At 46.7% G+C, this 21,131-nt stretch overlaps 8 protein-coding genes across 8 annotated transcripts; 2 read left to right on the top strand and 6 right to left on the bottom strand.

Annotated features, from left to right (window-relative positions):
• Positions 1-491: 491 nt before the first annotated feature.
• Positions 492-2,260, bottom strand: F4817DRAFT_318500 (amino acid transporter; the record flags this gene model as incomplete). The annotated part of the gene is made up of 3 exons (XM_049300921.1): positions 492-752; positions 840-1,339; positions 1,408-2,260. 3 exons carry the CDS (start codon positions 2,258-2,260, stop codon positions 492-494), a joined length of 1,614 nt encoding a protein of 537 aa, XP_049156400.1.
• A 1,942-nt stretch (positions 2,261-4,202) lies between these two features.
• Positions 4,203-7,111, bottom strand: F4817DRAFT_203716 (uncharacterized protein). Its single transcript, XM_049298611.1, has 2 exons — positions 6,390-7,111; positions 4,203-6,329 (listed from the first exon to the last, which is right to left on the bottom strand). Exons 1-2 carry the CDS (start codon positions 6,922-6,924, stop codon positions 4,369-4,371), a joined length of 2,496 nt encoding a protein of 831 aa, XP_049156399.1. The 5' UTR covers positions 6,925-7,111; the 3' UTR covers positions 4,203-4,368.
• On the bottom strand, positions 7,112-7,888 carry F4817DRAFT_203687 (uncharacterized protein). The gene has a single exon (XM_049298610.1). It carries the CDS (start codon positions 7,731-7,733, stop codon positions 7,299-7,301), a length of 435 nt encoding a protein of 144 aa, XP_049156398.1. The 5' UTR covers positions 7,734-7,888; the 3' UTR covers positions 7,112-7,298.
• Positions 7,889-8,044: 156 nt separating this feature from the next.
• Positions 8,045-9,498, bottom strand: F4817DRAFT_318498 (uncharacterized protein; the record flags this gene model as incomplete). The annotated part of the gene is made up of 5 exons (XM_049300920.1): positions 8,045-8,436; positions 8,496-8,560; positions 8,667-8,784; positions 8,843-9,209; positions 9,283-9,498. 5 exons carry the CDS (start codon positions 9,496-9,498, stop codon positions 8,045-8,047), a joined length of 1,158 nt encoding a protein of 385 aa, XP_049156397.1.
• Positions 9,499-10,435: 937 nt separating this feature from the next.
• Positions 10,436-12,758, bottom strand: F4817DRAFT_360564 (FAD dependent oxidoreductase; the record flags this gene model as incomplete). The annotated part of the gene is made up of 5 exons (XM_049306295.1): positions 10,436-10,761; positions 11,459-11,571; positions 11,633-11,858; positions 11,950-12,231; positions 12,299-12,758. 5 exons carry the CDS (start codon positions 12,756-12,758, stop codon positions 10,436-10,438), a joined length of 1,407 nt encoding a protein of 468 aa, XP_049156396.1.
• Positions 12,759-13,043: 285 nt separating this feature from the next.
• On the bottom strand, positions 13,044-15,271 carry F4817DRAFT_345925 (outer membrane protein, OMP85 family). Its single transcript, XM_049304324.1, has 4 exons — positions 15,023-15,271; positions 14,843-14,950; positions 14,578-14,764; positions 13,044-14,519 (listed from the first exon to the last, which is right to left on the bottom strand). The coding sequence occupies exons 1-4, from the start codon at positions 15,053-15,055 to the stop codon at positions 13,285-13,287; spliced, it is 1,563 nt and encodes a 520-aa protein (XP_049156395.1). The 5' UTR covers positions 15,056-15,271; the 3' UTR covers positions 13,044-13,284.
• Positions 15,272-15,685: 414 nt separating this feature from the next.
• F4817DRAFT_318495 (ubiquitin-conjugating enzyme) lies at positions 15,686-16,604 on the top strand (the record flags this gene model as incomplete). The annotated part of the gene is made up of 3 exons (XM_049300919.1): positions 15,686-15,712; positions 15,782-15,861; positions 15,920-16,604. The coding sequence occupies 3 exons, from the start codon at positions 15,686-15,688 to the stop codon at positions 16,602-16,604; spliced, it is 792 nt and encodes a 263-aa protein (XP_049156394.1).
• Positions 16,605-17,390: 786 nt separating this feature from the next.
• F4817DRAFT_203572 (uncharacterized protein) lies at positions 17,391-19,621 on the top strand. Its single transcript, XM_049298609.1, has 3 exons — positions 17,391-17,518; positions 17,633-18,607; positions 18,669-19,621. The coding sequence occupies exons 2-3, from the start codon at positions 17,749-17,751 to the stop codon at positions 19,139-19,141; spliced, it is 1,332 nt and encodes a 443-aa protein (XP_049156393.1). The 5' UTR covers positions 17,391-17,518; positions 17,633-17,748; the 3' UTR covers positions 19,142-19,621.
• The last annotated feature ends 1,510 nt before the right edge of the window (positions 19,622-21,131 follow it).

The raw sequence follows: 21,131 nt of genomic DNA, 5'->3' as shown, positions 1-21,131 counted from the left end.
TATTAGTACCTAGGTACCTAAGGTATGTAGTGTAACATGATCATCATCGTCATCGTCATCGTCGACGATGCATAAAATATAAAATATAAAATAAAATACATGTGCATTGGTTCACCTTACTGAAACGAAGCTGTCGTCTCCTTTTCATTAAATATCTTTTGCATTGAATATGAGATGACTAACAGTATAGTATCCCCCCATGGTAGGATGTCTAAGACATGTCTAAGGTATGTCTAGGATCTATAAGACAACGCATTTCAGGTAGTTGCACAAATAGATGGCGCTTATAATTGGTAACGCGACTCATGGAAGCCCGACTCGTTATGCCTAATGCTTTATATAATTCATATAATTCCTTGATACAGGTTAACCTGCTGGGTATAATTATTAATATATGCCATGTCTACCTCTTTTATCCAAGTCCATAAAGCCTCTTGTTGGAGAACTTCATTCTAAAACTATACTTAAGCTCTCTCGGCTCCCTAAGCCCTCTAGGCTACACCCTTGGTCTTATCGCTGCTGTCACTTGGTTCGAGCACGGCTTCTACGCCCTCAACCTTCCCCTCTAGTCCTTCTACGTCCACATGCGGCCCTGTATAGTTTTTGCGCCCATCGAATATCCATGTGACTACGGCGATCAACAAGATCACACCAAACGCCACGATGCAGTAGTTCATGTTTTCGCTTGTGACGGGTAACTCAGGTGGGAAGACGAACAGTACCGTCGTCAGGATCGTCCAACCTATGCCAACCTGTTTAATTCACCCATTCGTGTTAGTTTGCATAATTGTAATGAGAGGATAAGCTATGTGAAGAACATAGTGCCATAAGAAACTCACCAGATTCAAAATCCAGCCCACGACTCCCGGCAGCTTGAACGCCCGCTTTTCCGGCAGCATTCTGCGCCCGCGGAGTACATTAATAGACGGTGGGATGGCGTACGTAACACCGAGAGCGACAACAGAGGCCGATGTAATGGCGTTGAACGTGCTACTAGACCCGAGGAAGATGCAGCCGAATACCACCACCCAAGCAGCAGTCCACAGTAGCGCGTTTAGCGGAACATCTAGGCGTGGATGCACTTGCGCAAAGATTCTGCTGAACGGGAGTCCACGGTCTCTCGCGAACGCGTATGACATGCGGCTGCTTGTCGTCATCAGCGTCGTAGTCGTGAACAACATACACACGAGCGGGAACATGAGTAGGCATACGCTGCCTGCCGGGCTGCGTGTCGCGTCCATGAATATCTGGAGCAACGGTCCTGCGCTTGACTCTATCACCGCCTCAACATCGTTAACGCAGAAGAGCAGACAGCTCAGGAATATGAAGCCGGTTATCACTTGAACGCTAGGTGTTAGTTGTTACTTCTCTAAATAGGGTTTAGGTACGCGATGTGATGTTACATACTACCAATGCCAATACAAGCCAGCATGATGCGTGGGCCCCTTACTTGCGGGTTCGGAATTTCTTCGATCATATGAGCCACAGCATCAAAGCCCGTGAGTGCGAAGGCACCCTGCAGCAGCCCCAACAACCAGGCCATACCGTCGGGCCAGCCGACCTCGTTGATGAAGTCGCCGTACACGAATTTACCGCTCTGGTATTCGGGGGACGCGCAAGCTAGGATCGTGATACTAATCACCACAAAACCCGCCAGGCTCCAGAAGAAGGCGGCCTTGGTGAATAGCGGCAGCAGACGCGTCGAGAAGGCATTGATACAGAGCGCGATCAGCGTGAAGCCGATATAGATCAGGAATTGATGCCAGGACTCAGTCTGGTAGTTTGGGTGTAGTAGCGAAATGATATTTATTATAAACGTACTGCCGAGCAAGCCCCCCGTAGACGTTAGCGCAACCCAGCCGCTGACGTTGATCCAGCCGGTCGCATAACTAATGCTGCGGCTCCAGTTCTTCCACGCGATAATGGCCGCCCAGTGATATTGCCCTCCGGCGGTCGGCCACGCGGAGAGGAATTCGGCGAGGGAGGCGGCAAGGCACAAGTTGCACACGCCGGCAACGATAAGGCCCCAAACGACGGCGTTAGGGCCACCGGAGGGTAAGGCGAGGGTGATGGAGGCGGCGAGGGCGGTCCAGGTGTTAAGGATAGCAAAAGCTAGTCCCAACATTGAGATCATAGAGAAGTTACGCTTGAGTTCCTGCTTGTGTCCTAAGTGCGCCAGCGCAGCAGCATCATCTTGAAGGACAATGCTGTGATTCGCGCTGCTGCGCCGCCGAGGTTGCTCTTGTTTGATCTCGTCCATTGTCGTTGATGCCGTAATACCATTCGTATCATTCGTATCATTCGTATCGCTTCTTATTTTCTCCCTTATTCTTTTTCCACTCGATTAACCGAGACAAGTTATAAATAAGAGCATTCGAGTCAGCTACTTCATGTATTGCCGAAGGTAACCGTACGGGGGCGTCGTATAAGTATATAAGTCTCAAGACTCGAGTTATGACCGTACTATAAGCGGTACTCTATAAGCGGTACTGTAAGCAGCGTATGCTACTACATATACATATTACTCGAGCTGATGAAAAGAAGAAGAAGATGAAGAAGAAGAGTAAAAATGAAAAGAGCATAAAGGAAATAAAAAGGAATAAGATGTAGCAGATCACCGATAATCCAGCTTTCCTGCCCCTGCGTTAAGTCCGTAGTCTTGAGTTCCCTCTCTTATCGGCATCTCTACTTGATCCCATTACATTATTCTCTTTGTCCGCCCGTCCGCCGGCGCTGTGGGTCTTGGTAGGATATATTTACTAGATGTGGTCAAGTGTGGTCAAGTGTGGTCAAGTTCGGTACAGCAACACGCGGATAGAAAAGCTTGAACCTTGGAGCCTCTACTTTTGCAAGGACGATAGCTTAACCTGCAGATCTAAGCAGGGGCACTTACCGTCTTGTTATCTCGCATTGGTTGAAGGATCCCTCGCCTGTTAGAATGCGACGTCATGATCTAGACTAAAACGTTTAGGGTCTTTCAGGTCCTCGAATTTCTTACATACCTAGGTAGGTAGACTTCCCCGCGCGAGGGGACAGGGGGGAACGCGCTAATATGTATGGAGAGACCGATGGGAAATGCGCTACCGTATCGACTACTTTAATTCTAATAGTTATGTCCATATATGACTATAAGGTGACTAAATTACGGACCTATAATGAAACTAGTGAGGTAGGTTAGGTACTTATCATCTTAGGTAATTGGTATACCTAAGACACCACCTCCACTATTTTTAGTATCGATATATCAAAGATTTGTTAAAGAAGATAAAACGGTTTTACGTTATTAAATCGGCTAATTATATTTGTACTTTACCGATTACTAGGAGGGGTGACGTTTTATGCGAGGTAGTTTAGGGGATAGGTTTGTTAGACGGTTCTTTAAATTGAAAGTAGTAGGTACTACTATCTCGAAGACAATGCCGAGTTAAGCTTATAGGTACCTAGATACATATGTGCCTAAGGTATAAAGAAACAAACGGCTTAAAACTCGAGTAGTTAGATTTATACGTTGCAAAGTATCGTGCTTCTAGATGTAATCTTCGTTGAATTTAATAAAGCGTGTAGCATACAGGACAGACATTAGAAGTTCATGGGTTGTCATTCCACTATTAACAGTATAGTAAAAACACTTTTGGTTGATCTAAGACTATCTGAAGACCCTATCAAGATACGACCCGGCAACAGTACCGTTCGTTAATCCCCTCCAGCCTATCCTTAATCTGCGCTTGGCCGCGCTACAACTCTCGACACTGTTCATCGTAATCGTGTACCCTAAGTAAAAGGTCTATGAAACCTACTAAAGCAATTCCCTCGGGATAGACAAATGTGAATCCACCCGCAATCCGCAAAACTCCGGGGCTTATGACACCATGCTCGAACAATACTGCAGAAACAACCATCTGCAAGGGGGGAATGGGGTATTATGTGAAAAATGCCGATTTTTGCTCAACCCTATCTTTGCCGTCCTTAATCCTGTACTGTCTAACAACTTTCGCAATCCTCTCATCCGGTTACCCGCGCCCGTAGGGTGTTCGTGACCAACTCAACGGGGCGAGAACGTCCCTTTTTTTTCAATGAAACCTCGATATGCCGTTGAACCAAAGTGACTGGAACCGTTAGGTATGCATGCAGATACAATACAATACTAAGTCCCCTAGTCCGTCCTTGATTTAAGTATGTCCATGAAGAAAGAGGTGGAAACCATACAACCAATAAACACCAACCGCAATGCCAACGAAAGACCAAACCGAAAAAGTTAATACTAGAAGGTTGTTTTGTTATGTAACGTAGGAAAAGCTTCATTTTCCGCGTACCAACCAACGCTATCGTTCACACGTGAGCCCGTCGCATAGTGTGCCAATCGGTCAGCTAAACCATGGAATCAGGGACACTATACGATTGGGGTGGCAACTGCTGCGACGGCGCCCCCGAGACGGCAGAGAACTGAGGGATCCATCTGCGTACGATCCGAGGGACTTCGGCGCCTCTTGGCTGGACGACTTCTTCTTGCCAATTTAGGACGTCCCAAGGTTCAACAATAGCGTACCGTCGCTGTGCTGACAGCCGTTGCTGGATTCCCTGGGAGTTGGGAATAACTCCCGCACGGACTGCCTCAACTGCGCGCATTCGTCTGGCCTCTCTCTCGGCCACGACATCGGCAACCGCGTGGTACCGGTCTTGGGCGGTGTTCCAGCCCGAGGCACCATCACTCTCGGAGGTGAGCACGATGCGAAGTTCTTGAAAGGGTAAATTTAGCAAGATGCGCGAGAGAACCGGAGAGCATTTGGCAGGGCCACGCAAAAGGGGGGCGCCATCCTCAGGCAGAGCGGCCGGTAGATCGCCAAACTTAATACTGGATAGACGATTGGGCTTCGCGGCGCTACGCACATTCGTGCCTCTAGCAATGGTGGGTGCCATATTGCCCGTAGGCGAAATTGCAGCAGCAGGCGTCGCCGGGATACGGGCTAGCTTCGGTGGGTCGGCTACCGAGTGGTCAAGTTCAAAGTTCGGCGGAAACGCATTGACAAGGAAGTTCACCGTAGCCTGCAAGAGGAATCTAACATCTGGGCTGTATCCAAAATCGAGTTCGACGTCTTGGTCGTTGTCGTAGTTGACGTGCCGCTGAATGGTGCCCTCGAAGACGAAGCCTAGCGCCTCTTCCACAGTTTCCCAAGTGATAAAATCGGCAGCCATGTGTAAGCCGCGCAGAAAGACATCGGGCATGTGCAGGAGATGTCCCGCGGCGGCGTAGCCTAAGCAGAACTCGAACCGATCGGTCTTACCGTCGGCAAAGTGTAGGCCACTGGCCGCGTCAGCCATCATGGCAGGGTTAAGCAGCGGGAAGAGATACAGTCGCCGTACGGCACTCCACCACGCATCAGAACGTAGATACGGATCGTCCGACTCGACTGTGATAGTGTGAGAACCTAAATCCGTAGCACGAGCAGCCATGATGTGATGCTTGAGCGCTGGGCTACGAGCTAGGATGAGCTTATGGCCCGTGATCTTGACAGGGTGGTGTAGACACTTGGTGGACACCAGCTCCAAAACACAATCGGTAAGTTCACCGCTGTCGAATTGATCTTGGAAGTACATGATGCTCTCTCTCAATCCCATATCAAAGAAACTAGGATCACGGCCGAAAGGCTCAAGGGGAATGAAGGGCGGAAAGTGGGAAGCCGGATGCGGGTGACCAACGGGATGCTCATGATGAGTATGGCTACCATACGGAATGCCGTTCGGGGGTGGATAGGGGTGGATAGTTCCGTTTTCGATGCCGTTCGGTTCACCCGAGGCATGGGAGCCGTGAAGGCTATGGGGAGTCGAGATACCGAAGCGGCCAACAGTAGGTGAGAAAGGATCAAACGGGGGATGCGGCATGGGGGCCGGTCCCTGTCCGTATGTGTCAATGCCGGATACGGGTACTATGTCGGGTCGAAACTGGGTATTGATCGGACCGGGAAAGCCGTTACTTCCGGAGGGAGCGTGCTGATGACCATTTGGCTGCGAGCGAATATGGTTCTCGCTATCGACAGGCACGGGCGGAGGCGGAGGTGGAGGCGGCATAAAACCGCCGGGGGGAGGCGCCGGCGATGGAGTATGAGAACCGGCAAACCCTCCAAATACGACACCTCCACCATTACTCATGTGGGGATGGTGCTGGTAGCGGTGTATGTGGGGCTGTCCGCGGAGGATCGTAGGATCGGGGTGCTGGTCGATAGACGGCTGATGCTGAAGCATATGATGGAAAGGCAGTTGCTGATCGGAGAGGATGGTGGGCGAGGTTGCAGATCGGGGCTGCGGGACATGTCGAGGTGCATCGTGGGCGCCTATGAGCTGTAAGAGTTTGAAGTCGGATGGAGAGGGTGTTGCTTCGAGATGTGGGTTACCTTGATTGGTATTGTCATTCGCCGAGGCGGAGACGGAAGCGGAGACGGATCCAGATCCGACAACAGATTCAGCGTCTGGCGCGAAGGTCGCAGAAGAGGGCGCATGGCGAGGACCATTGCCATTGCTCGTTCCGTTGACGGGCAGGGGAGCATTGGAACCCTTGTTATCGCCGTTATGCGCGCCGTTGCTAAGGCTGACCGTGTTGGTGGTATGTTCGGGCTTCTCCACATTGGAGCCGTTAACTTGATTACCAGAGGTCTTGGCTAACTGAGAAACTTTTGTATTGTCGGAAACGGAAACGGGAACATGGTCAGCATGGTCGACCAGAGCGGCCTCGAGGGACGAAGCGGGGATGCCGTTAGACGAAGAGGCAGTTGGGACACGCTTGTTCGACTTGTTGGATTGCTTAGGAATCATAGGAAGAGGAATGGCAGGCAATACGACAGGTCGAGTCGGCGCAGCTACGGACACCGGTTTCTTCGCATGGCTAGAGACGGCCTTTCCAGGCTTAGTCTGACTCTTGTAAGGTGCCATGATGAAAGGGTAACGTCTAGATTCTCGCCAACCTTTGTCGATGATGGACTGTTATCGACAGTCGGAGGCTATTCGAAAAAGAAACCCGCAAGTTGGGAGAAAATTGAGGTAGGGATTAGAAGAAGCTGGTGAGCGCAGGAGGTCCGGGGTATGCGTGGTGGGATGAGCAGGGTGTTAGGCACTCGATCATAGCCATAGAACCAGACCCGGAAAAGTACGACTCAGCCGGAGCTCAAAGATGTCATGAGATTTGATTACACCATACCAGAATCGATCCGGGGTCGATCCAGGGTCGATCCAAGGAGCTGGCGCAGTAAGACGGAGAGGGAGAGGGGAGATATAGAGGAGAATATGTATGAGGGACTAGAACGGGTTCAATAGTGGAGAAGGGATAACAAGGAAGAAGATGCGAAAGTGAAGGCGAAGACGAAGGCGAAGGCGAAGCAACCGAGATGGAAAAGTGGTGCTATTAGATCGTTTGTCTGTGGTGGGAAAAAAATGATTAACGGGGAAACGATGAAAAAAAGACTGATTATGACTGTGGGTTGTCGATTCCTATCTTTAGGATAGGCAGGATATGTATCTGAGATGAACGACGGATGGTGGTGGAGGAAGTTTGGGGGCAGCTCCAGCAGCTTTGGCGGGGGGACGAAAAGTCCGAGAAATTTTTTATTTTTTTCTTCTTTACATACTGACAACTGTCGGCGGCCGTTGCTCAGATCTTTGTGGAGCCAAGTAGGTAAATGGTACCTGCCTGCCCCGCGCTCATGTTCAGGTTGCTCCCCTATCAGGTAAGTAGAGTAGCACATGGTGACCTCATACCTTATACCTTATGCAAGTACCCAATAACTCATAGGTACCTACCCCGGCTGCCCGGCTGCCCGGTAGTTCAGGCTGACATGGAAGTTCTTACCCCGAGACAGCTAAGGCTATTTTTTTGTCCAGTGCCCAGCAACCTGGAACTTTACAGGTTGGGCAAGAACAAAGTGGCTTTTGAGGAGGCTCTTATTGCAAGCCACAGCTCTTTTCTAATTTTACATCATCAAATAATAAATTGACTTGCGTCTGCTGTGTAGTAAGCTTCTACCGTATCTAACTACCTTACCTATAATATCATTTATTAATTTCGTAACGGCCACTCTGCAACATCTTCCTGAATCCGAACTTCGTTCTTAACCCATATCACACCTGCTCGCTGACTATTATGTTTATCTGATAGCATATCGTCCATACTGTCACTTCGCACCTTGGTATACGCTACCGGGGGCCTCGACAGATCAGAAGCTTGCGAGTATCCCGAATCCCGAACTCGACAAGATTTGTTAAGAGTCTTGCGTTTGTATGTCGTATATCGGGGTAGCTCGCTTGTATTCCTGCTCCGGTAGTGATTCGAATAGGCACTCGTAAAGCCCCTCGTCTTAAGATACAGCGGACGTAAGGTAGGAACACCTATACAAACCATGGCCACAGCAATTTCCGCGCCGGCCCAAGCAAAATAAGGTACGAAGTTTACTAGGTTTTTTTCCTATTAGAGCATTGTAAAGCATATTAACCTGACGGGTGCTACTTACGTGTATAGTTAAACACATTTAGCTTAGATAAAACTACCGTCCTGGTAATACCACAAGCTCCGGCCCTATACCTAAGAGTCAGCTTTGTTCCAATATGTACCACTTGCTTTACTGCGTAGCCAAATATGAAGAGGAAAGTTACAAGAAAATAAAATATTCGTAGTCACTTACATTACCCCGAGGCTCATTCCACTTGCTAGCATAATTTTCTCTCGTTGAGACATGGGAAGAGACCGGATAAACAACCAAGGGAATATGGCGAAGAAAAAGTCGCAGATGCTTGACCAAACTGAAGTTATTGTTAGCACTATAGTTAACGGAAGAACATACAAAGCAAGAAAACTTACCTCCAAGACCAACACTCAGAGGCTGAATTCGTATATTCCATATCCCAGGCGTCCTCAACGGGTCCCAACTCGCTTTGATTGGCGTCGTCTGATTCCATAGCATAATCACGAGAATAAAGGATGTGGCAGTGGTGATGACAACGGCAATCCAGAGTGCAATCTTATGCCACCTGACCTGAACTACTCGAAGGAGAAACAGACCCATCGATAGCTTAGCCATTGCATTTCCCGTTATAGCAAATGTATTCGCCACGTAAGTCCAAAATATAGAATTGGCGGTATCGTCGATACTAAGCGTCCAGAAGTTCTGGCCTAGCCCGTAATGAACCGAGATTTGTATGAAAATAGCAAACAAAAGGAAGAATATCTATATTATAGGAATCAAGTTAGATTATGTACCTAGGTGATAATTAAATTCGATGCCAAGGGGGCTTACATACGCTGGTGCATGCGTACATGTAATCCTCAGCGCCGACAAATTTGATGATTCGAATACGTGTATATAGTCGGAGAGCTACCAAAGCGAGAGAGAGAGCCGCCATCGCCCACATGGCGTACGCCAAATGATGCCCCGGATGCATCGCAAGATGGCCAGCCGGTACGATAGACGCCGGAAAGGTGAGATAAGTAGAAGAAAAAGATGGCATGCCTGTCATTTTTAACCTAGAGACCATGTGGTCGAAGAACAGCCCGAGCCTAGTGGCCCCCGGGCATCGATCGACATCGGATATGGAAATATGAATAATACCACATTGACGGCACATCAAGTTATCGGTCCAGATTGTGAACGAAGCCGGGGCATACTCCAATTGCGTTGCACAGCGGCCATATAGCGTATGCGTGACGAGGATACGCGCCGATGATAGTAGACCGAAGAGTCCACATTTTATATAACGAATCGATAATCATTATATATAAATTAATCCACATTCGCCATCATCTCCTACCAGAATTGGACCAAATGGTTTCCCCTACTTTCCGGATTGGTTAAAATATAGATGTCTCTAGCCAATTAGAATAAAGCATTGTGCTAGGGTCATTCCCCCCTCATGAACTGGCACCGCCAATGACTCTTCATGGTGTCGTGACGGCCAGGAACACTACAAGGGTTAAGCGCCCATGATACACTAGATGGCCCAACTTGATATAAAGCCGATTAACTAACTAAAGTACATTCCTTTTAACTACAGCAAGAAGATAAGGCAAAGTCTTCACGGATCAACTGCTGTTTAAACGATAGTTAAGTAGATACGTGAGAAGTTTATACTACCTTTAAGATGTTGGCATTTGCCACGCCCAGATGTATGAAAATGAACTACCCATTGCCGAGTACTTGCCTATTTTGAAGTAATAGCAAAAACATTGGATATGTTTACTATTTTTCATTGCTTCTCGCATGTAAGCCTGAGTATTAAGTCATAAAATTTAACAACTTGGATTCCAAGCAATGTACCCAATAGTTGTAGAATTTTCCAACCTATATCTATTCAACATCTTCGTTGGATGAGAATGAATCCATAATCTGGAAATAATTGATAAAAACGAGATTCTTAATCATGAAAATAGTAGAGCATTCATCTTAGATGTAAACTATTAAACCGTAAACCTCCAATCCCCTTGTTCAGCCATATTCTGCTTCGCAAGTACCCTCGGGCCTTGCTCGCCTTCCTCAAGCCCGTTCCGCTTCGCTTCGGTGCTACTTCTCCACCGCCACATCCGGCCGTACACTGTCTGCTCCCCCTTGCCCTCAAGGATCTTAACAACTTCACGGCCAAGGATAGGCAGGAACTTGAAGCCATGACCGCTACCCCCGGAGCAGACGACGACTCCGGGACGCCCTGGCACGAAGTCAACCACGAATGAGTTATCGATACTGTCGGTATACCAGCAGAGTCTAGTGGATGAGATGCCTAGTGGGACTAGTTCGGGGAAGTGCCCGAGTTTACGAGGGGTTATTGTGTCGAATTTTTTCCATGGCCCAAATAGGAAAGTAACTCAATGGGCAGTATCTGGCACGTGCACCACTTTTTAAGCGATTTGATTGGGTGCACGACCTGTATATGTGGAGCATGGCTTGGCATTTTGGCCGAAAACCAGCTCCGAAGGCTAAAATGGCTTTGATTGGGTGCATCATTATATTATATGGGCCTTGGAAAGATAAGATAACATAGAACACCACGTGACCACATCCAATGTAGCCACATACGTAGCCACATACGTAGCCGCACGTGATCTGACCACATGACTTGGCGATAGGCCACCAAAAACAAAAGGGATAGACTTTCGCTTACGCTTTCGCTTTCGCTTTCGCTTTCGATGAAGGCAAAGGCAGCGGCGCGAAGCGCCGCTGACTTTGCCTGTTGAGTCATGCGTTAATCAAAAAATAAATAAAGGTGCGAGGTTGAGGATTCGAACCTGGGGCCTAGGAAGGTGTGGCCGGGATAACTTCGGGCTATGGTACGGATTATAGCCAGGCGATTACGTAAGGGTTGTTCCGTAAACTCGGGCTATTGTGCAGCCCGGGGGGTTGCCTCCTGTTTATTGTTATGAATTCTATTGTGCAAAATAATCAGCGAGATGCTATAGATCGACGTAGAGTTTTGGGTAGGTCCTAACCTTTGATACCGTTAAGCGCATCGATCGGGATACGAGTCTCCTTTTGGTCGGTTACGTGTGCGGTTTTGGGAACTGATATTAGCCGTCCACCGACGGTTTGGTAGTTTGTCCACCTATTGTTAAATATATCAATATTAATTGCACGGCTAGACAATATGAAATGGATAATCTGACTTTGTGCTCCGCCAGCCAATCTTAAAAACGCCATTTCTGTCTCTTGGGAGACTGTACACATCCTTGCCTTGCCGAGAACCCCAAGTTATCACCGGTTGGTTCTCCGGGGCGAATCGGTCCCACAGATCGGACCGATCTTTTGGGATATGGATATTGGCTACGGAACCGGCTGTAGTCTCGAGCAAGCCCTGTACCTCCGGAATCAAAGACGGAGTCCATCCACCGCCTATCGTATTGTATCATTATTGGTAAGTAGGTAGATATCTTATTGCAGACGATATATACCTTGGTTACTAAGAGAGAAATAAAAGGCTCACCGGCTACAACAACTAGATCGGCAGATAGCTCGAGGCCGTCAGCGGTAAGCACCACCGGGTGATTATCTTTTGCTATAATATCGACTACTCTACCACGCACCGGATCAAGTATCATCTTGACACCGGCTTGCCTCGCAAGATGCTGGGCCCAAGCGCAACTCTTGTATGCATAGACGAAGCCAGCGGTAGAATCGAGAACTGCCTTGTGCGTTCCGAACCTCTCCTGGCGGCAACAGGGATCGAGCTTGTGCGCCCAACCTCGCTCCTTTGCCCGAGCGATATCTTCATGTCGAAAAGCCTATCATTTAGTATGATTTATCAGGATATATATTTTACGCCCTGAACCTACCTGCCTCATCATCGCTCCTAAACTGGAACTCCCTAATACCTTCGCGGTGCATATTTTCCAGCGTCGCGATTTCGAAATCGCCCAGTTCCGTCTCGGAGCTCATCCGTAGCATGCCTGAGTTCCACCAAAGTTTCCTCTCGCCTTCTCTCAGGCGCTCCGGCAGTTCGTCGGCGGGCACCACGGCAATCTCGCGGTTCCATTCGTCCCACATGCCAGCAGCCTCGGTAGCTAAGCGCTGGTATTCAATCTCGGATCCATAGCTGAAACGGATAATCTTGTTCAGGTCAGCCGACGCCGAGTCGATGCCCAATAGTGGATCATAGGCTGCTGAGGCAGTGTCCTGCATGTCAAGGACGGTTACGTCTTTGTAGCCGGACCGCGCGAGCCATAGTGCTGTTGAAATACCGAATACGCCTGAACCGACGATGATGGTTCTGGATTCGGGACGGAGTGCTGCCATAACTTCTACTTGCATACAACGGAATAAAGAATGAAGGACGGTTAACGACTCTATTACTGGAAATATCAGCACGCAATATAACCCCGCTATCTATATTCTATATATATTCATCTCCACTCCTGATTATAGCTCAATCACTAGTTCCCATTTGATGGAATATCAAGTCCTACCTCGGCGTCTTATCTCATGAATTCGTCTCATCATTTGACCAATAAAAATAATTTCCAAGGTGTACATAATAGCAGGAAGTCAAGATGTTAATTTGTTGCTAGTCTTTTGATATAGCATCCTCTAAACCATAGGGTATTGATTTACTCTTTAAATATTAGAGGTACATAGTTCTGCTCGTGCCAAATACTTTAAAGCTGCATGAGAAATGTCGTATGATTTTTCTATTGTTTCGTATATCTTAGTTTTGGAGGTGACATAAAGTGATGCGGTGAAATTATTTACATAGGGACGAGGATAGTAGATGTTTACATTAAATACCCTCTTGTTCATACCGTCCGTGAATAATGCCGTCGAATTATAGGAAATTAATTCCAACACCGACTTGTAATCCTTTCCGGCCCTCTTCTCCCCGCCTCATAACCAACGGCAAGCTGAAATTTAGCTCAAATCTTGCAATTGGGTGTGCATATACGAGCCCTACACCAGCAGCAATACTAGGTAGTCCAGTGCTAAGGTCCTTGGTTGCGGAAACCATACCGTCGAATACCGTGCCAGCACTTAGGCGCTGGTTCGTCGTCTTATCACCATCACTGGATTTGTTCTTCATCGTTACTAGCCTGCCACCGTTGGCAAAAAGCTGCAGCCGGAATGGGGACTCAGGTCCCACCCGGGGTAGAGGGATAAGCATGTTTACACTCCCTGCCGCAAAAATATCGCCGCCAAGAGCATCGTTGCCATCTCTAGGACCGAGACCACCTAGCGAGAAACCCCGCACGTCTGTCGGCCCTCCGAGGGTGAATCGATCGTTGATCCGACTTGGCGACGCACCGCCCAAACCGTACGTTAAAGGAAGAGGGTAAAGTAAACCCGCTCGGAAGCCACCGCCGATGGATACGCCGGAGGTTCCACGAATCCCGGGCATAGGAATGGGTACTGCGCCGGCAACCTCCAGCTCGCTCTTAGAGAAACCGACATCTCCACCTAGGGGTCCCCACCCGGCAAGCTCCGTGGTCGTCTTGACGAGGTATCCGCTTTGCGGTAACATAGGGTTATCTCTCCGTTCTCGCTGGAATAGGTAAGATATAGCGCTCTTAGCAGAGTCTCCCGCATCGCCTCGAACAGTAGGACTAGCTTCTGCCGCAAGGCCCGTTAATTGCCTCCAGGTACCGGAGTAACCAAGCTGATGTCGGTCACCATTGTCCTTCAGCCAGTGCAGCTTGACGCCTCCGCCTTTTAGAACTTCCTCATGACTCGCCCATGGCTTCTGCGTACTACTAGCGAGTCCCTCAATACTAAGGCGCAGATTGGGATTGCTTTGTATCGGGGTAGCAAATTCGGCACTGTACGCCGAACGTGTTCTCGTACCAGCAGATGCGTTTAGCGACAAGGATTCGGCACCTCCGAATATGTTCCTCCATAACATAGATCCATACGCGGAGCCTTCTGTGTTGCCCAGGTCTGTGCCGGTCTTGAGGAGGAGTCGAGACTTTTCGCGCACACGAAGAGAAATATCGAGGTCTGTTGGAGTGGAAGACGGGTCGAGATGGGGCGGTCGAGACAAGTGGAAGAGGATGTTGGGGTGGAAAATGTCTTCATAGATGATGTTAAACCAACACAAAATGATGGAGGGGATAATTTAACACCATACCGAATTTCTGCAATTTTTCCACTGCGCCACTCACTTGATCCAGCATATCGGCAAGAGTGTAGTCGGCATTGCGACTGTCGTTTAGGAGAGGCTGGAATAGGGGGGCGAGGAATGGTTCGCGCGTGTGTCTGGCGCCATTGATCTCGATAGAAGAGAGGGTGACGGGGAGTGTTTGATTTTGTAATAGCTAGGAATGAATATTAGCGACCAGCAACCTCATAACTTAGAAACTAACTGAATATAAGACCTATATGACGAGACCTACCAATTCGATTGCCCTTTGCTCGGATTGAGCATCGTGAGCCTGGGCCCGTTCTGCTGCCGCTCTCTGCTCTACCGATGCAATCTCGGACTTTAGAAGACCTTCGAAAACCTGCGAATTACGTATATCAAGTATCAGTTATTGCTACTAGTTATACCTATAAAATAACCAAGTTTATCTCACATCATTATTCTCGGGAGGGCTGTTGCGAGCCATATTAGCTGGCAGGGATAGCTACGTGCCCGTCTGCTATGACAATATAAATACCGTTATATGATGTATCTTCCTCATGCGATTTGAGAGACTGCTCGGGCTGAGAATTGTAGGTAATGGGTCGGCGCCAAAGCGCACCAAAGCTGAAGCTCGGCACGATCCGGAGAGATTCCACCCGGACCCGTGGATCCTGGGGATATCGATTTGTGGCACTGCTCTATGTAGTGTGTGGCTGAATGATGTTCTGCAGGTGCCAAGTCCACTTAAGAATTTAGGTAGACTTTCTTTGTCAGCAATCCAAATCTATCAGGTACGTACCTACCCATCTAAAGCCTGGAAGTCTTTAACAGGGGCCTTTTCTCGTCATCATCAGCCTCATCCTACTACATACTACTAACCTACCTCTCTTCAATCGTGCCCCTTCTTTTTTCTCCCCCCATCCAGCGATCACGTCCAGTAAAGATTTCTACTTGACATATTTATTATTAATCCCTATCTACTTCTTGTCTCCTTTCAATAGAATCCAATTTGACCCCATACGTCCTTACTGCATCGGCTGCGAAGCGACTTGCAGCCATCGTGACACCTTTCCTTTCTAAGAGATACCCTCGCTAGAACACACCCAATCGCATCATGGCTAGCAAGCAAGCGAGCAAACGCGTACGCCTCCTCTATCCCCCTCCCTGTTATTATATGGGTATTTATCTAACCTACATGTTGTCACTGTAGTTGGCCCGTGAATATAAAAGCATATCAGAGAACCCTCCTCCGTATATTAGTGCCCATCCGTCAGAATCTAATATCCTCGAGTATGTTCCAATCATATTCTCCATATCCTTGATTATACGTAATTGCTGACAAGAAAAGATGGCACTATATCATAACCGGCCCCGAGGATACCCCGTATCATAACGGCCAGTATTGGGGAACCTTAATCTTCCCGCCTAACTACCCTTTCGCTCCCCCGGCTATTCGAATGCACACGCCCTCCGGCCGCTTCCAACCATCCACACGGCTCTGCCTTTCCATCTCCGATTTCCACCCGCGATCTTTCAATCCGGCATGGGAAGTCTCGACGATCTTGATCGGGCTGCTGTCCTTCATGACTTCGGAAGAGATGACAACGGGTTCCGTGTCGGCTACAGCACACGAGCGACGAATATTTGCGGCCAGGTCTAGGTGGTGGAACTCAACAGGAGGTGGCTCACACGCCAAGAACCCGGCACAGAAAGGAAACGTGAAGGCCGGAGACGGCGGCGCAAAGTTTAGAGCAGAATGGCCCGAACTAGACAAGGAGAACTGGCGGTGGATGACGGAGAACAACATCGACGTAGCGACAGGAGCTAGGAATGGCGGAGCGTCATGTGGACCACAGCTAGGCATCGCCGGCGGTAGTGGCGGACAGACTCAAGCTGTTGTCGATGCCGTCGTACAACGGCGGGATGCTGGCACTAGTTGGCTCGGACGCAACAAGTTACTAGTGTTTGGAGGCGTTATATTTGTTTATGTGTTAATTGCCCGTCTGCTGGGAGAAGGGGAGGGTACGTCGTAATCTATGGCGGGGAATGCAAGCGTCGTTCCCATCAACGGCTTGTGTTGCTAGCCGTAGCGCAGAGCTTTCTTAGGTGCTTTATCAAAGCCCACTATTTGTGCCTACAGTCTTTTGGACTGTTATACAGGCTGGTTATAGGGCGGCATAGACTGATTTCAGCAGAAGATCACCGGCGGGACCTCATCAGAGTTGAATTAGGTGTAAAGACTTAGGGCGAGAGGGGATCGAGCCTCGTAACAATGTCTCGTATGTCCTCATGTAATAGATACTTAACAGCGATATCATTTCTAATATTTGCTATGAATCGAGGAATCGAGGAATCGAGGAATAGATCGGCTAAGAATATTGTTGATTATTCAACCGATATAACTATAACTCGCAAGCGTAAAGCGTTTCTCGAACTTGTGAAGAGTTGTATCAAGATGAAGCACAGCCATGCATCGTGTTGCTATATATATCCTAGGTACCTATGTAAGTGCACACATAAAATACTTCCCAAGTAGCACCTAGTAACCGTAACAGTTGATATTTTGATGCTATAAGAATAAGTAACCTTATGTCTAGGTACATTAGGTCTCTATGTAATTAGGCATCCTCGTCTGGTCCTGCTCTTGTTTGGTAGGTACATAAATACCTCCTAATCAACTCATTCCCTCCTGCCTCCTGTTTTCTGCCTCCTGCCTCCTACCTACACCGTTGACCTTGACCGTTAAGACTTGCCTGATTTGCCGCGTCTACTCGCGTCTAAACACCTACACCTATTTTTCTACCTACATTATTCTAGGTACTCAAGATACCTACGTCAAGCATCAAGCAATCCCTTCTCACTTTGTGGCTTGCGAACAACGTACAAGCAACAATCTCAACCTACCTGTCTATTGTCGATTGGTTTAGTACCTTGTGTGCTTAGTTTAGTAAGTTCTATCCAATTCATGGGCATCAATTATCCCTAGCCCTGATGTATCGTCATCGCCTACAATTTACTGTGCCATCAACCTGCCTGCCCGCCACTAACGCTTGCACTATAGATCTTCTCCAACATATGCCATATTGCCTGTTATAGGCCGCAATCGATCTTTATTAATCTGCGCACCGTTTTGTTGCGGTTGTACACCAGCCCGATATCTTGAGGATTTGCATCAAAATGACCTCTATCCAGGAGATTCCGCTCGACGCCACGAGCGCTGACGTGCCGTTAGATCCCTGCGACGATGTTACTAGTATTTCCACCGAGATCGACGTCTCGGAAGTAGCAGTGTCTCCTAGCAAAACTGATAAAATCACAACTGCCCTGGATGCTACAGGTGATGATATCGCAGCTCTTTCTGATGGAGTCTCTGGCGACCAATTTAAGGCTGCTGACAGCTCCGCTAGCTCTGTTGTGTCCATCCAGGAATCGCATCACTGGGAGGAACAGTTGGTCGTCGATTCGAGTTCCTCTAACATGGCGAAATCGATCATTTACTTTGATATCGACAGCGATCTCGATATTCCGCTCAGCACTCATCGCGGTGCCACCGTGTGCAAGGTCTCATCAGCTCATCTTGCTCTTGCGTCTCCTGTGTGGCGCACTATGCTATACGGCAATGATGCTGTCAAGAGATCAGATGTAGAAGATTGGGTGGTCTCCATCGACGGCGACGCGTCCGCCTTGATAACCCTCTTCCGCATCATTCATTATGAATTCAACAAGATACCGACTACAGTGTCTCTAGACGAACTTCATTCTATTGCGGTCGCCGTTAGTCAATACAAGTGTGCTCATCTAGTCTATCCTTGGGCAGAGACGTGGGTCAACAGCCTCCCGAAATATGATACCACCGAAGAATATCACCGTAGCTCCCGAAAAACCGTATTCATTGCCTGGGTATTAGGCGACGTTCCGCTCTTTCGATACTCGGTTGAACAAATAGTTCTTAGTTCCAAGCTAATTGATGGCCAACTTGTGGACGCCGATGGAAAGTCATTGTCCGATATGGAAGACATCCATAAGGACCTACCCGGTAAATAGATACTAACAAGGATTCTCTTTTTTTTTGATTGCTAGCTGACTCTCATATTTAGGATGGATTAGTACTACGAGATTAGAGATCATCAGTCAAATCCTGGATGCTCTAAGGGAACCCTTTAGACGACCTATATCTGCTGATGGATCTTGCCAGCCACCCTTCTGCAAGCTAGGTTCGCAACAGAAAGAGTGCGAAACTATGATGCTAGGGTCCATAATTCTACAACTCGTAGCTACTAAACTATTCCCGGCACCCGAGCCACACGAATTTACGGACAGCATAGAAACTCTGCGATCGAAAATCAACAAGATCAAGTACACACCTTATGAGGGTCGCGATTGGATGCCTCACCTATCTCATGTTGGTTGTAGCCTTGGATATAGCGAAGCGGCAGAAGAAAGCGTGGCAAATATGCGAATTCCGCTCGATCATGGCTTTATGAGTGATTTTTTTACGAGGGCTCGCGTCTCGGGTGTCAAAAAGAGCTTAGAGTTTGACGAATGTTTTCATCAGATGTACGCGACGTGATTCGAACACGTAGCTACACTAAGAAACAGTTGAAGGAAGCGGCCGATAGCAGGGAACCAGTTAGGGATCACTTTGTTATCCTACCGGCGCGATGATATTTTTGGGGTCCTCGAGACTTGTTATGAAGAGTGACTTATTGAAGGGAGTGATACTGAATTTGTTTCTTGGGTCTTCCCTTGCTCTTGTCCTAATTGTCCATCAGCTTTACTTTCCCTACGATCAATAGTCCCAAAGTAAGCAACACGGCTGATCATAGGAGGAGAAGTGACGTCCGAGTCTGTTTCTCGCTTGTTTGAGGTTAATAGGTGCCCACCTAGGTAATTAGTTAATAATTCGTGCTCTTATATTATATGGAATCTGCCATATCGAACTTGGTGCTATGCAACCATGTTGGTGCATTCATGAAATGAAGCGTCTACCAATCAATCAATACGCGAGATTATATTTATTATCAGAGAAGGCAACTTTCTCCGTAAATACTCTTAACAACTAAACCAGCAAAGTCAATGCATAAAACTGGAGGCAGCCCTGCGGGCTGCACAATATGCCCGAGTTTACATAATTGCGCACGTGCCAGACAGGAGGGCACCCCTGTAGGGTGCCACAATAGCCCGAATTTATTGCCATTACTCTTTAAATACCCTTACCCTTAGCGCCCTCGTCTCGGCACCCAAAAAAAAGGCTCGGCACCCAGGATAAAAGGAGGGCTTGGTATCTAGGACAAAAGATGGGCTTGGCACCCAGGATAAAAGAAGGGCTCGGCACCCAGGCCAGAAGAAGGGCTCGGCACCCTCACCCTTAACACCCTCAGCACCCTGAACTCAGCACCTAAAAGAAGGGCTCGGCACCCTTAGCACCCTTAGTACCTTTAGCACCTTCGATTCAGTACCTAAGAGAAGGGCTCGGCACCTAGGCCAGGAAAAGGGCTTAGCACCCAGGCCAGGAAAAAGGCTTGGCACCCAGGAAAAAGACTTGGCACTTAAAAAAAGGGTAAAAAAAAAAACACGTGTGGAATTCGAACCTACGTTTTATACAAAAGAGATACGTATTTTGACTTTTCTTTGAAAGTGGGGAATTTGATAAAACCCGTTATTTTAAAAAATGCATTTAATAAAAAGCTTTAAAAAACCGCGCATAAACGAACTTTTTATTGCGAAAAAAAAAGCTTATAATAATAACTTTTATAAATTCGGGTATATTATTATTTTAAATGATTTTAAATTAAAAATTCGAATTAATTTAAAAGGTTATATTTTTTTAACTACATTATTTTTTAACTAATTATAACCTTGGAACAACTTTTTAAAACAATATTAAATTTTTAATTTAAAGTTTTATTAAAATTTGTTTTTTTAAAAATTAAATTTATAACATAAAAAAATATTGTTAAAAATAATATTATTAAAATAATTATTAAAATAATAATATTAATGCGTTTTTATAATAAATAATAATTAATTATATAATTATTATTAATTTTTTTATTAAATTTATTAATTAAATATATGTTTTAAATTAAAATTAATTATAATATTAATTATAATATCGGTTATATTAATTATAACGTATTAATTATAACGTATTAATTATAATACGCGTTATAATATATGTTAAAATATAATATTTAAAAAAATAAAATTATATAAATATATAAAAAAAAAGTTTAAATAATATTATTAAATTAAAATTAAAATAAAAAATATTTTATACGTAATATTATGTTATTAATTAATTTGTTAATTATATTATTAATTATGTTAATTTTTTATTATTTTTTTATTAAATGTTTTTTTTAACGTTAAAGTTTAATATATAATAACGTAATATTATAAAATTTTATCGACGGATAGTTGCAAGCTTTTGATCCGTCTCGAAATTTTGTTATGGGAGGTGGGGGCCAAAAGGGGGGGGGGGGGGGGCAAAAAAAAAAAAAAAAAAAAAAAAAAAAAAAAAAAAAAAAAAAATGGGGGTTAATTGTTGGGGGGGGAAC

Source organism: Daldinia loculata (assembly GCF_022478755.1).
Source record: "Daldinia loculata strain CBS 113971 unplaced genomic scaffold F4817scaffold_47, whole genome shotgun sequence".
In the NCBI taxonomy this organism is placed as follows: Eukaryota; Fungi; Ascomycota; class Sordariomycetes; order Xylariales; family Hypoxylaceae; genus Daldinia; species Daldinia loculata.
The sequence above is the reverse complement of the archived record's forward strand: the minus strand, read 5'-3'. Positions and strand labels throughout refer to the sequence as shown.